General features: G+C 44.9%; 1 protein-coding gene across 21 annotated transcripts in view; it reads right to left on the bottom strand.

Moving 5' to 3' along the window:
* ABLIM1 (actin binding LIM protein 1) overlaps window positions 1–15,423 on the bottom strand; it is a 295,428-nt gene that overhangs the window by 100,537 nt on the left and 179,468 nt on the right. For all 21 annotated transcript variants that reach the window (XM_039546125.1, XM_039546132.1, XM_039546129.1 and 18 more), the window contains 2 exons: window positions 5,404–5,530; window positions 3,817–3,910 (listed from right to left, as the gene is read on the bottom strand). In XM_039546125.1, the coding sequence (XP_039402059.1) occupies window positions 3,817–3,910; window positions 5,404–5,530 (221 nt within the window). The remainder of the gene's footprint in view (window positions 1–3,816; window positions 3,911–5,403; window positions 5,531–15,423) is intronic.

Here is a 15,423-nt window from a genome sequence, read left to right on the forward strand (position 1 = left end):
TAGGTTTATGTCATCCCATTAAAAAAAAATTCTCCATAGGCTAGGAGAATTCTTATCAGCCCCCCCGAGAACTGATTTAAGGGCATCATCCCCTTTAGAACAAGGCTTTTCTAGCAGTGCAAAAGGACCTTAGCAGCAGCCAAGAATTTAGCTCAATGTTTCTGTTCAGCATCACTAATTAGTGTATCTAAACTGGTCAATCACTCCATTTGAGTGCCGCTGGTTGATGGAGAGCATTTTAATGCCTCTCCATTTCTACAATGAAATTTGAAGAACTTTATTTGTGGATTAACCAGGTTAATCAAATATACTGTCATGTGTTTAAGCCAATCTCCTAATTGCAGACTCTGTATATGCCTCATTTGGCAAGATATTACTACTTATTAAGTGAAAGTCTCCAGTTAGTCTCTCAGTCCACACCTTACTGACAGCAACCAGACATTAAAACTGATTGGGAAGGAAGTACAGCATACTTCTTGTTTGATTTTCATGGGCTATACAGGATTTTGATATTCGTTGCATACCAGGGGCTGCAGCTGCCCCCTGCTGTATTGCTACTAGTTATGCTACTGATTTATTAGTACTGGGTCAATGTCTGCATCTATGTTCAAGCAAAACTTCCACAGACTTACCAGAAACATGGTAAAAGTGAAGAGTATACCTCTACCCCGATATAACTTTAATTCGGATATAACGCGGTAAAGCAGCACTCGAGGAGAGGCAGGGCTGCGCGCTCGGCGGCTCAGTGGGTCAGCATGTCTGGCTCTGACATGCTGCTCTGAGCGGCGTGTTAGGGGTGGGAGGCGGGCAGGAGGCAGGTGGGCAAGTGGGGTGAGGAGGTGAATGGGGAGGTGAGCGGCAGGCAGGAGGGGGCTGAGGAGGCAGGCGGGCGGGAAGATGGCAAGCAGGAGAGCGGTGGTTGGGTGGACGGGGGGAGGCACACCGGACAGACAGTGAGGAGACTAGCGGGGAGGCGAGCAGCAGGCAGGTGGGCGGGTAGGTGGGGTGAGGAGGCGAGCGGCGGGTGGGAGTGCTGAGCGGACAGTGAGGAGACTAGTAGGGAGGCTGATTTGTCCTGGGCCCCGCACCCCTCTAGGGACAGCTCCGACATGCTGCTCTGTGCGGAGTATTAAGGGTGCCAGGCCGGGGCCGAGGGGTTGGATAAGGGGCAGAGGGTCTCGGGGGGTGGGGTGGTCAGGGGACAAGGAGCCTTCTCTACCCAATATAACATGGGTTTCACCTATAACGCGGTCAGATTTTTTGGCTCCCGAGGACCGCATTATATTGAGGTAGAGGTGTATTCAAAAGGTAGAGGAAAAGAGTACATATGCTTAATGCTCTCACATATTCAAAAGGTCACTCAAATAGCTCTATATTTTTGCAAGGCTTTATGACTACTTAAGGCTTAGGCTCAATGAAAAGATCTCTAACAGTACTTTGTCACACACTGAGCTCTAGAAAATGAAATGTAGATTGGTCGCCCCAGCTCAACTTCCTCTGATTCCTGTTTCAGTTGAATGTTATTTCATATTTTCAATAATAAACATGTAGCCAAAGTCACCGTGAGAAACCAACCTCAGGAACAAAATTTGCATGACTCTCCATCCTCCATAGCCAGACTCCAACAGAGCGAAAGCCAGGACTTCAACGTGCCCACGTGAGGTCTGGATGGACAGTTGAGGCCTGGCTGTGTTGAGCCTCTTAGCCACCATTTTCAAAGGAATTCATTCATTTATAGCACAGTCTAGCTCAAGCTACTCTGAGGTTCCTTCAGAAAGGCAGCTTTCTTCTGGAGGATGATGCATTTTCAAGCCAAGATGATCTGAGGTCAAACTTCCCGTATGCACAGCCATTGCAGTAAAGGCAGCCTTTCTTGAACAATACAGAAGAAAGGGAGCTCATTCTTACAAACTCTAGTCAGCCTCCAGCATTCTCCCCTATATTACTTTGGTCACAGTGCCACTGAGTTTGTGTGTATCCCTTATACAGTAACAGCAAGGAAGGTATCCAAGGGCTATTTTTGTTTTTTAATTTATAAAGTTCCAGATCTCACAGTTTTCTCCTCTTAGCATTTCTCAATCCAACACTTCCTTTATCAGTGTATATTAAATGAGGGGGCCCTTCTCCCCACTCAAGTGTGGCCATATTCTCTTCTCACTAATTATCCAGGTGGGTCTCCAAAAGGATTATGCACATATTAGAAGGGAGGAAGACAAAGAGCCTGACTAATTGAATAAAGAAAAGATTTCATTTTAACTGAAGCAATGACAATTGCCTGGGGTGCCTAAGCGTCTTCTGGCTCCCTTATGCGATGACCGCCATCTTGGCCAACGCACCAGGGATTGAATCAGAGACCTCCAGTGCTAAAAGCTTGAGCCGCACTTCAATTAGAGCTATAACAGACTCAATCTCTGCAGATCGGGGAAGAGAGATAACATCCCCTCAACAGTGGGTTACAACTGCATTCATCTCTGTGGCTGTAAGACTATGTCGATACTATGAACTAGGGGTGCGGGACCCTTGCTTGTGGTACACATATTCATGCTAGCTCTTATCAAGCTAAGATGCGTATAAACAGAAGTGTAGCTGTCGTGGCACAGGCAGTGGCAGTGGAGACATGGCTGACCCAGTATCAGGTGGGTTTGTACTCAGTACGGCTCAGTTGTGCCTCTGCTGCTGCTACCCATGCTACTGTGGCTACCCTGCTATTTATACTAGCTCATAATGTAGATGCAGCCTAAAGGACAGACATTTTGTTACTCATAGGAACTGTATGACCAGGTCTTCGTGTACACTTTCGAAAACACACTGCTGGTTGGAATTCTTTGCCTCTTTCTTTCACCAACTAACTTTGCAAAGTAAAAATCAAGCACATTTTCAGGTAATCTTAAATATTAAGCGATACTGAAGCTTAAGATGAACCCAAGCCATGTACTTCAGATCAAGAACTGAATCCTAATCTAAACCAGTTCTTTCTTTACACAGAATCTAGTTTCCTAAATGGATCCATGGAGTCAGGAATCAATTTTGCCTCTCATATCTAAATAGTAGTGTGTCCTGCCCTGGAGAGGGTCCTCTGAATTTTTGGCAGAGTTCCACCACCAAGCATCTCTACAATTATATGGAGAGCTCCGTGCCAAAGTATAAGGATCACAACTCTAAGGGCTACCATCATTGCCAATGAGAAACTAAGATCATTAGCAGCAAGGGGATGCGTCTCTAAAAAGAGTCACCCAGATCTGATTGAGGAGCATGCTGAGGACATACTCCCCTTCATACAGTCAGTGACTCAGGAGAAGGGATAGTTTGGGTGGAAATCCTGGCTTCTGTTTGTGCCTTCTCATACCTAAATTATTTAACTTCCTCAAGAATATTCCCCCCTTTCGTGTTCTCAATATCATGCATAACACCTTATCTCAATCTCCTCTCTTCCAAAAAATAGAAACCTAGTGTTCCTACCCCTCTTCACAGCTCTCAACTAGAGAACATTTATTATCCCCAGATGCGTCTCCTTCAGTACTTTTGCTAATCCTCACCCCAGCTATCCAGGATGCTCCAGACAGACTCACCACCAACTTTGTGCAGTACCATACAAAAAAAATCATCTCACTGACATCTCCACAGAAGCCAGGGCAATCAGTTCTCACCTACACATTTTTTTCCCTGGTGACTAGAATTTTTCCAAAGCACTTAGCAACAGGCTAACTCTGCTCCCATTGAAGTCAATGGCAAAAATCCCACAGAACAAATTTTTTGTGTACCCTGCAGTCTGGTGGGTAAACCCAGCTATTAAGCAATAGATTATACATTACTCACCTCTAGGACCTTCCCAGTGATGAACTGGTGACATGCTTCACATTTGACCCCAAAGAGAACCTGGTAGTCCTTTTCACAATAAGGGGCACCATCCCTGAAATAAAATATCCAGACGATACAAGTTACAATGCGGCTTGTATTCTTCCCTTGTCCCTAGTGGAAATGCCCACTGACAGTAAGAGGTGAATGGGACAGAAACCAAGGTAGCTATTTTGCAGCTCAAATGAAATGGCATTTTGATTAGCACCATTTAGGATCAGCATTTAAGTTTCCATAGAGAATAAAGAAGAGACGTTCAAGCACAAATGTGCACATTTAGGACTAGATCCGCTGCTGGTGTCAATGGGTGTAAAATCAACTGAGCTATGCCCCTTTACAGAAGATGACGATCCGACCCTTTGTCAATATTTTATCGTACGCATGCATGAGCCCGCTGCACCTCTATCCATTTCAGTAAATAAATCCTTGGTAATCTTAATAGCATATAAATACAGACACATCTGAGCATCAGTGACATCATGACGGTTCAAAAGAGAGGTGGGCAGTACTATCTTTGTATGACTAAGGAATGAATTAGAAACACCTTAGCCAGTTTAAAGAATTTATACAGTATCAGTCACCACCTTACAAGTTCCTTTGTTTAATTAGTCATAGACGCCAGCCTGTTTATATTTGTGCCCACTATAACGAGCGATGAAAGGTTTGCATTTGTCACATACGCTAGTGTTCCTATAATTTTTCTCCCCCGCTAGATGTTTGAAAGTGGTCTGGATAGACTCCCTCCATCTTGCGGCTAAAGCACTTTCTCTCTGATTTTTCTCCCTTGCCTTGGTATGCTCCTAACTTTCTTCTTCATTAATTCCTAATCTGGGGAAGGTAAACACAGTGTCAGGTCAATCACATCAATGTGTCTGGTCTCTGTTCTAGCAAAGTGAGAGACGGGCAGTTTCTTCCTTTCTTCTCAAGTTCACAACTTGAAAATAACTGGATAAAATGGTGGAAAAGCTGTGCCTTGGAAACACAATGGGGGTGTTCACACACCCCTCTCTTTGACCTGACAAAGACATGCAACCCTCCTGCTCATAGTATTTATTTTACCAACTACTGTTAAATCACTGTTTTTCTTTACTTGCTCCAGCCAGCTTACAGGGAAAAATTCCCCTCGGGTACCAATTCCGATATTCTGCTCCTACTATGAGTGAGGATTTCAGTGCACATGGTGATGGGCAACAGGGCACAGAAATTTTTTTTACTGAGGTGTCCAGAATTAAAAAAAAAAAGCTGTTCCATGACTATTAAACATGGACAATTTTAAAGTGAGAAAAGCTCCATGTGTTCCAAGCTCATTGTCTCCTTTATTTATTATTGAGATTCTTAAAATTTTGGGGGTGGGGTCTATAGCTCACCCCCCACCCCACGTTCTCCATTGTCTACCCCATGAATGATCAGCATGTGTCGACAGAGCAGGTTTTCGGAAGTGCAATATGCCCAACAGATTGGAAAAGAAGAATTTGGCTGCACTGTACTTTTGGAAAGTAAGGATGGATTTCATGCCAGGCAACAGAAAAGACATAGGAGGCTGCTTACTTGCTGATGTATTCCCCAGTCAGGACCTTGCCACAGGCCTTGCACTTAAAGCATCCCAGGTGCCACTGCTTATCCAGTGCTAGTAGCGCTTGGCCGTTTTTTATCTCTCTTCCACAGCCAGCACAATCTGCAAATAAATATGTACATTCATTGTCAGTGAGTTCGCTTTATTAATCTTCATTAACCTACCTAATGAACACCACTCCTAGGTTAGCTAGAAGGGGTCATTACAAAGCAATGCAAGACACCTACATTCCCATAGGGGTCAGCACCCCCCCCCAAGGTCCTAGCCCAGGAACAAGGAATTCTCCTCCATAACAAGCATACCTAAGACCAGTACAGAAGGCACTGTCACACCTTCAATGATGATTGCAGCCAGCCGAGCCAGCCCTGCAGATTTCATTAGGAATTAACAAAATATGCTTTCACGCACAAGAATGTCTTCAAGAGGAGCCACTGTTTATTTGGGTTTTTTTGCCATCAACAAAGTCTCTGTTGCTTAAAAAAAAAAATCTATATGTGGTAAGCATGGACTGGCTACTTCTAATCTAAAATTAAACGCTCCTCAGTAGGCATTACTTTTCCCCCTCCAGATGGCAGCAAAGCACTAAACGTTAAATAGGTTCTTGGTAGGCAGCAAAACTTTCAAAGATTCAGGAGTGGTTAGAGACAACATTTTTACAGCTAGATAACATAACAAAGGCTTTAGCAATCATTGCAGTATAATACTGGCGCATCCTCCTCTGTACATAAGGAAAGGAACAACTCCCATAGGCATTCCTTGTGCACAAAAAAAGGACATTTACATGAGAACTTCAGTTCTGTGTTTGGAGTCAACACTGAACACTGATATATTAAGATCCTTTGATGGCAGGAATCAAGCAAAGAGCCCCAGGCAACAGCACTGAATGCCCTCTATCTCTGAGATGCCATGGTGTTTCATATCACGTTGTAGATCTCTGGCTCAAGGTTGCCATTCCATTCAAATCCAAAACAATCAAAGCTTTCCCTATAAGGGGCACACCAGTGGGCACTGAGATTTGAACAACACGATATGCTGGGGCCCAGTGAAGAGTTGCAGACGTCCCCCAGGCACAATTTTGGTGAAGGAAGGGCTGGAAGGTTCATAAGAGTAAGAATGAGAGAGAAACCTGATGAACACTGGGAAAGCTGCAGGGAAGGAAAGAGGCTGGAAACTGTATAGGAGGGTGCTGGGATCTAACTTGATACCTTAACACGCTGAGTTGAATATCACATCCTCACAATGACACTGAGCAGTTGAACACGAGTGTCATTAACAGAATAATGAAAACAGTTCAGCCGAATCACTGCAGCTGAAGGAATATCTACCCAATCAGTTAAACTCGATCTCTAGGCATCTCAAAAAGGTCACTGATCTTCAGTGTGCAAGCTCAGTAGATAGAGGATGCCTGAGAGTCCCAACCAACTCTCACAGTGGTAGTTTTACCCCAGTGTAAATCCAGGCCTGCAATGAGGTTACTCCAGATTTATGCTGGCAAAAGTGAGAGGAGAATCAAGCCCCATGTCATGAAATGGACGATTAACTTTCTGGAAATTGTCCAAGCAAAGGAAAGCACCAAACAGATGCTGTACACTGCTACCACCCAGAAGGTGAGTGAAAGAGACGGAGGCGGGGGAGTTTGGGACCAGTGTAAGATTCTTACATGATAACATGTATGTCTGAGCCTCCTGACGTTGTGTTGCAAAGACATGCAACATCAAGATGACTTTGCCCCACAGGACAAAGTGTAAGGAGTGGAACCAGGAGAAGACACTACGGGAATGACAAACTGATGGCCAGTAACTGTTCCCTCCAATTCTCTATGCCATTTATCATGCCACCCCATAAATCTGAATCAGCTTCCTTGAACTTTAATGTACAAATGCCACTCACTTCTCCTCTTATTTTTAACCAACAGTTCTAGCTTTTTCATCCTTCCAGAGGCTGGATAAGGCAATACTCTCAGACTGTTCTGTTCCTATCCTAGCACGGCACTAGACTTGCAGTAAGTTTTTATTATCATCATCATCATCAGAAGAAGATCCATTCTGCCCAATTAAGCCAAATGCTGAGATGCTCTGACCACAATGAAGACAATAGGCATTACAGGTACTTGGCAGTGCTCAGGATCAGGTCCCTTCAGATTACAGAAACATTTGAAATTTAATGTTGTCAGTATAAAAGAACAACAAATGCATTTCATGCTTATCTGGGACTTTCCCTCTGCAGATCCCAAAGTGCTTTATAAAGGTGAGTGAGCATCATTAGCTCCATTCCTCTGATGCCACAGAGCTGCTGAGTGACTTGGCTAAGGTCACAGTGAGCTAATGGCCTGTGCTGTCCTACTAGACTAGAGTTGCCCTGTTAACAGAAACGTTTATCTCCTCTGGTGAAACAGCTGGTCGTAAATATAGACAGCTGGCAATTCTCACTCAGACAGTACTTGACTAGAAAGGAGATAAATACAGACTAGGTTAAGGGCAGGAAACCATTTGTTCACGAAAATTCTACAAACAAACTCACTCACTCCTAGTGCCTGTGTTATGTATGGTAACGACTTTGGGTGAAATTCAGAACAGCCTGGGGGGGTTCACGCAAGGGCTCAGCAGCCACTCGGGGGCATGATCTGCTACAGCCCAGGCTATAGAGCTACAGTGGCATTGAGGCTGCAGGGTCCAGGATTATGTGGATTCAGTGACACCAACACCCAGCAGTGGTTACACTGCAGCCCCACAGGGTACCTGCTGCTTGAGGAGTTGCAATTCCATTCCCCTTAAAGCCCTCTTAGTGCCCCACACAAGTCCAATTACTCAGGCTTTGGGCAGGAGTGATCAGTGTTACCCTCTCTTTGCACAACACAAGCTAAACACATCACTTCATTCTCAGCATGGCTTGCCAGATGTTTGCATCTTCTGCACAGTGGTATAAAACGCAGGGGTTTCCAAAAGCTCCCATACACTGCACCTCCTAACAAAGGGGTCATATTCCAACACACCTCGTATCTTTCATGTGCTCTGACTAGGCCAGCTCAGTCTAAAGATACGCCCCTACATATTTACTCTCCATAACATTTATAGTCAATAACAATGCCGCATTTGACGTGTCCAGAGAGCTAAATCAAGTGTGAGAAAAAGGGTTGTTGAAACATAACATGAATGTCTGCCTGAATGAGGGCAGTGTGTGTGGGGGGGGGTTACAATTTAAAGTGACACATCGTTAAGATCTTCATCCCCCAAGCACCGTGTACAGCCTCATTAGACAGCCCTATGAAGCTGTATGTTGGGATAGTAATGACAGATGAGCTGCCATCCACGATGCTCCACTTGTGAGGATCTGGACAGAAAATACATTTGCCTTTGCAGCTTCTGCATCACTCCCCACATCTGACAAAGAGCCAGGCATCCTGCACAGCAACGCATTTGTCACTGTCTAAATTAAGCAGCAGGTTTTTCCTCTTTCCCCCCTTGACCAATGGCAGCGTAGCTGTCCCACAGTTTGATCACATCACATGCAGCACTCCAGCGTGATGGGCTCTGAGCTGATACTGCTGCATTAACCCTGAGCATGCTGCATACAAACTTCACCCAAGGCTGTTTGGATTGCCTTCCCAGAAATCTGCCAGTGAGTATACCCATATCCTCCCCTAAATCTCACAAATTCACTACACAAAGTCACCCAGCTCTGCTCTGGCTTCTGCCACCATACCAGCTGGCAGAGGCCTCATAAGGGGGAAACACCTCTGAATGTTCTACCCACCTCGAGCCCGGGGAGTCTGCATTGAGAGATTATGAGAGTACGACTGCTCAGAGCTCCATTATGAAACTGCAGAAAAACCTGAGGGTCTCTGGATTAAGTTTAAAAGTGTGAGCAACAAGGGTGATGTCGTGGTGGGAGTCTGTTATAGACCCTCAGACTAGGGGGATGAGGTGGACGAGGCTTTCTTCAGGCAACTAACAGAAGTTACTGGATCACAGGCCCTGGTTCTCATGCAGGACTTAAATCAGGAAGACCAAATCACACGTGGAGTTGCAGCTAGCAAGGGATGTTAAGTCAGCTCCTGGACTACTGCACTGTGGAGAAAGGAGTGGTTCAGGACTATTTAAAAAAGCTGGACAAGCACAAGTCCCTGGGGCTGGATGCACTGCATCCGAGGGTGCTAAAGGAGTTGGCGGATGCGATTGCAGAGCCATTCGCCATTATCTTTGAAAACTCAGGGCAACTGGGGGAGGTCCCGGATGACTGGAAAAAGGCTAATGTAGTGCTCATCTTTAAAAAAGGGAAGGAGGAGGATCCGGGGAACTACAGGCCAGTCAGCCTCACCTCAGTCCCTGGAAAAATCATGGAGCAGGTCCTCAAGGAATCAGTTCTGAGGATTTCCTCTTAGAGACAGTCAGCATGGATTCAAGCTGGCTAGATCATCAGGCTCAATGGGTAGTGATAAATGGCTCCATGTCTAGTTGGCAGCCGGTATCAAGCAGAGTGCCCCAAGGGTCGGTCATGGGGTCGGTTTTGTTCAATATCTTCAGTGGACTGCACCCTCAGCAAGTTTGAAATCTGATGAGGTTCAACAAGGATAAATGCTGAGTTCTGCACTTAAGATGGAAGAATCCCATGCACTGCTACAGACTGGGGACCAAGTGGCTAGGCAGCAGTTCTGCAGAAAAGGACCTAGGGGTTACAGTGAATGAGAAGCTGGATATGAGTCAGTGTGCCCTTGGTGCCAAGAAGGCTAATGGCATTTTGGGCTGTATAAGTAGGGGCATTGCCAGCAGATTGAGGGACGTGATCATTCCCCTCTATTTAGCATTGGTGAGGCCTCATCTGGAATACCGTGTCCAGTTTTGGGCCCCACAGTACAAGAAGGATGTGGAAAAATTAGAAAGTCCAGCGGAGGGCAACAAAAATTATTAGGGGGCTGGAGCACATGACTTATGAGGAGAGGCTGAGGGAACTGGGATTATTTAGTTTGCAGAAGAGAAGAATGAGGGGGGGGATTTGATAGCTGCTTTCAACTACCTGAAAAGGAGTTCCAAAGAGGATGGATCTAGACTGTTCTCAGTGGTAGAAGATGACAGAACAAGGAGTAATGGGTCTCAAGTTGCAGTGGGGGAGGTTTAGGCTGGATATTAGGTAAAAGTGTTTTCACTAGGAGGGTGGTGAAGCACTGGAATGGGTTACCTAGGGAGGTGGTGGAATCTCCTTCCTTAGAGGGTTTTAAGGTCAGGCTTGATAAAGCCCTGGCTGGGATGATTTAGTCGGGGATCAGTCCTGCTTTGAGCAGGGGGTTGGCCCTCCTGAAGTCCCTTTCAACCCTGATATTCTATGATTAGCAGTGCTGGCCATGAAGGGGCACCTGTAGGTCACCCAAAAGATACACTCATCCTCCCGAGTAGATGGCAGCAGGCATCTAGCCATAGTTTGAAGCTTCCCTACCATGGAGATCCAAGGGAATCCATGCCCCAGTTAGGTGCCAAGGCATCAGCTGGTAGAGAGACATAGAACTGACACCTTTCTGCACCAGCATGGGGGAACATAAATCAGAGTGTGCATTTTTACTTTTTAAAATAAATAAATAAAGGAAGCAGTCTTCATTGGAATCTTCACTCACTGTTTAAAATTACATGTGCTTAAAGATTATGCTGAATCAGGGCTAAGATGAATAGCAGTAAATAGCAGCACTGAAATCATATTGCAGAGTTGACTATTTTCACATGACTCATACACCCAGGTAAAGTACTGATACAGTAACTCCTCACTTAAAGTCGTCCTGGTTAACGTTGTTTAGTTGCTGATCAATTAGAGAACATGCTTGTTTGAAGTTGCGCAATGCTCCCTTATAACGTTGTTTGGCAGCTGCCTGCTTTGTCCACTGCTTGCAGGAAGAGCAGCCCATTGGAGCTAGCTGGTGGAGGCTAGAAACCAGGGTGGACCGGCAGCCCCACTATCAACTCCCCGCTCCACTAAATTCCCTGCGCAGCAGCTGCCTGGCAGGCTACCAATTGTCCACAGTTCAGCTGTCCCTACCTGCACTGCCGTGTGCTGCTCCTGCCCTCTGCCTTGGAACTGCCCCTGGGAGCCTCCTGCTTGCTGTGCAGGGGAGGGGGGCACTAATGTCAGGGTGTCCCCTTCCCCACTACTCCTGTCCCCCACTTACCCCTTCTCCATATAGAGCAGGAGGGAGACACAACAGGGCTCAGGACGGAGAGAACTGGCTGCTGCTGCTGCATCAAACATCCTGATCTTTTTAAAGGCCATGTACTTAGAATGTAGTGTCAGCATACTTAAAGGGGCAATGCACATCTCTCTCTCTCTCCCGCCCGCCCCCTCCACACAGGGTGTGTGTCTGTCTGCAATGCTGTCTCCTCTTCCTCCATTTGTGCTGCCTTGTAGAGTGTGAGGCTACATTAACAACGTGTTAACCCTTGAGGGCTCAGCCGAATGCTAGTTCATCATTTAGCAGCAAGGCATTCCCTGGGAAATATCCCACCCTCTAATTTCACTAGCTCAACCAAGCTTCACAATCATCATTGCTGTGTACAGTATTAAATTGTTTGTTTAAAACTTATAGTTAGTGTGTGTGTGTGTGTGTGTGTGTGTGTGTGTGTGTGTGTGTGTATGTGTATAAAATAATCTCAATATAGTTTTTTTGTTTGGTGAAAAAAAAATTTCCCTCAAACCTAACTCCCCCCCCATTTATGTTAATTCTTATGGGGAAATTGGAGTCACTTAAGATCGTTTCGCTTAAAGTCGCATTTTTCAGGAACATAACTACAATGTTAAGCGAGGAGTTACTATACTCCCAACAGGGCTCCTGGGGCACTTGAAGGTTAATCACTTTTGCTTTCTTATTCCTAAAAGCTGGCAAAGCACTGTGATGGGAATCTTCCAGGTAAACAATTAACCACAGAATAAAGCAATGCCTAACAACTGCTTCTGGTATTAAAAATGCAAGAATTTCATTAGGACTCTGCATGTTTATTGAACTCCCATGGGACACCATTGCCAAAGGTTGAAAATGTGACCAACCTCTACCCATTTGCCAAGTACCAATTATTATTTATCTGTATGGTATTGACACCTTTGGACACTACCAGAATAATAAAACAGTTTGTTTATTTTTGAGAGGCTGAGCTGCAAAAGTTCAGATCAGGATATGGATCTGAACCTTCCCACCAAAAAAAAAAAATCAGGATTTTTTGATGTAGGATTTTGATTTGAGTCCAAGTTTAGTGTTGAAGGCATAGATCTTGCAATCAGATCTCCCCACCCATGTCAGAAAAAAAAGGGTGCCAGTTCCCTTTTCACTAAAAGCAAAACAAATCCATGCCAGCAGCCCTGCATTCCTGAGCAATCTTACAATAAAAAGCAGTGTGCACACATTAGAGGGTGCTAAATTTCCTGAGGGAAACTGGGATCAGCTTCAAAGAGAATTGTGAATGGCAAGTGGGGAAAAAAAAGCAATTAAAATTATGAAAAATACCTTGATAAGGTCCTTTTAACAGATTAAATATGGAAACAAATCATAAAATGATACAGCCTGGTAGTACTGGCTTTTAACTCAAAAATCTATATAAACATAATGATAACCCGTCTTGTTAATAAACTGGTTAATATTTCTTTAAAATGTAAAACAGATTCCACGGAGTTAAAGATCACATTGTCTGAACAATTTTGACCTATCATAAGTATTTCCTCAGATTACTTTAGCCAACAGGGGTAACAAAAATTCTTTTTTCCAGTTTGTTTACTTGGTTCATTTGACAGCACTTTGCGAATAGTTATTTTCACCATTTCCCCAGTGGAGCGGGTTAGGTTTCCCTGATTGTGTGGGTTTTTTGCATAGTAACAATAGGGAAAGGAAAAACATAAAAAGTAATAAGGAAACATGACTGTAAAGCCACCAAACTGGGATGAGATCTCACGGGCAGGTGTAATAGCCAAAAGGAACTTCGTGTAACTGATTAGATTTCAAGTGGACAGATTCCCTTTAAATTCTATTGGGTATTTTAGTTGGTGTGCAAGCACATGTATACAACTACACTCCATTGGATTGTAGGAGTTTTTCCTCTAAACATGCCAGTTGGGAAGGTTAAGAAAAAAGCAACGGTGCTTTGAGGTCTGACTGGATTTGATAAAAAGAAGTCTATTCCAGTAGACCACACCAGACATTTATCATAAGTATCACTCCCTATACACTCACTGTTCCATTTTATAGACCCTCACCCATTTATCTTCTGTTTTCATCAGACACTTTCCAGCCTTTGTATTGTCACCTTAACATCTGCCTTCGCCCAGCATCACATCTCATTCCCTACTAATACACATGCAGCCTAGACTTTCACTCCTTAGTATTACTGCTTGCAAAACTCCCACTGCAATCAATCTAACAAATCAGCCTGAGTCCATCTAGTCATTGTCAGCACCTCCCTCTAACAGTAGATTCTCTGCAGAGAAAGCAAAAAGGCTTGATGTAAATAGGCGAGAGAGGGAGACTTGGAAGCTATCAGGTAAGCAGAGTAAAGAATTCTGGACTATTCTGCAGGGGCTGTGAGAGACACAAAAAGATATTTATTTTTTCTCCATGGCAGCATCCACAAAGTCCCAGTTAATCGAGCTGTTCTGAGTGATAAACAGCCAGTGAATCAAAGCAGCCTTTTCTCAAAAAGAGAATCAAAATGCTTCTCACTGTGGCAAGTTTCCTAGCTGTGACTTGGTCAAGATGGATCTGGCTGAGTCCAGACTATCTACCCAAGGATGGTCGGCCTCCATTAAATGCTTTTCTTAGTTGATCTTCACTTTTATTCACTGGAGTCCAGCAGAACTTGGAAAGCCTCAGGCTGCGACTTGCACTTTGGAACCACGGCCATCACAAATGGTTCGGTCACCACTGATCATGAGCTATTGTGAGCACATGATGGCTGACATTTGCCTGCGCAGGCACTACACTATCATTATCTTCAGTGACTCACTAGTCAGTGCTTTGTGATGCCTCGGTTATGAAGGGCTCTTCATGAAAGCAAAAGCTTTGTTTGGCTACACAGGATTCCAGCTTCCCTTTTAGCTACTCGGGAAACAAGCTGTTCTTTGCCAAGCATAATCAGTTACTCTGCAGTCTGTAATAATCCTCAGCCATGTCACCCAGCTGGAGTCTCCTCTGTTTCTTCTGATGAGTTCTGTGTGTTCCCGACAGGCAATGAGAGAAGGGTGCTCTTTGCTTTTCTCCAACCAGTAGAGATACTGACACAGGAAGCCAGCTCTCCAGAAGTGAAGGGTTGAATATTTATCAGGTCTTCAACCATACAGAACATTCTAGGTGGCCAGGATCCTCTTGTGTCTGCAAATAGCTCTGGGAGTTGTCAAAATATTTAGCCACCTCAAATCATTCAGCATCTTCTCCAGCTTAGTACAGATGCTAAACTGTGATCCAGATTTTAGACCCACACTTGCCATGTGTTTCAGTGGTACAGTAACCTTGTGATGCTGGCATTGTAAAACATAACACAAAGTGGAGAAAAGATGTTGAGTTTAGGACCATAGATTGCACACACTTTTTTTTTTTTGCTTCTATAGACTGAGTGCATTGCACACCCCATGCGCTCCTTGCATCCCTCCATCCCCCACTCAACATCCCTGTGTGACACCCTCCCATCCCCTTCTACTTCAGGGACTCCCACTAACACTCCATCTAGACCCCTCCCCCTTTACCGGGGTGGTGTGCACTCCCTCATTCCCCCTTTATCCCAATGCCCCATTCCCTTCCCCCCAGGGGTCTGTGTATCCCTTTCTCCTCTTCTCCCCCTGCCAGAGGTTCTGTGCGTCTCCCCATTCTTCCCATGCCAGAGGCTTTGTACATCCCAATTTCCCCGCCAATACCAGGGTCCCTCATTCTCCATGCCAGGGTCTGTGTATTCCCTCTTTCTCCCCATTCTGTCCATGCCAGGGGGCATGTGTGGTGTGTGTCCTCTCCCCCACCATTATTCTTTCGCCTATGTCCAGGG

The sequence above is a fragment of the Mauremys reevesii genome, linkage group 7 (assembly GCF_016161935.1).
Source record: "Mauremys reevesii isolate NIE-2019 linkage group 7, ASM1616193v1, whole genome shotgun sequence".
NCBI lineage: Eukaryota > Metazoa > Chordata > Testudines > Geoemydidae > Mauremys > Mauremys reevesii.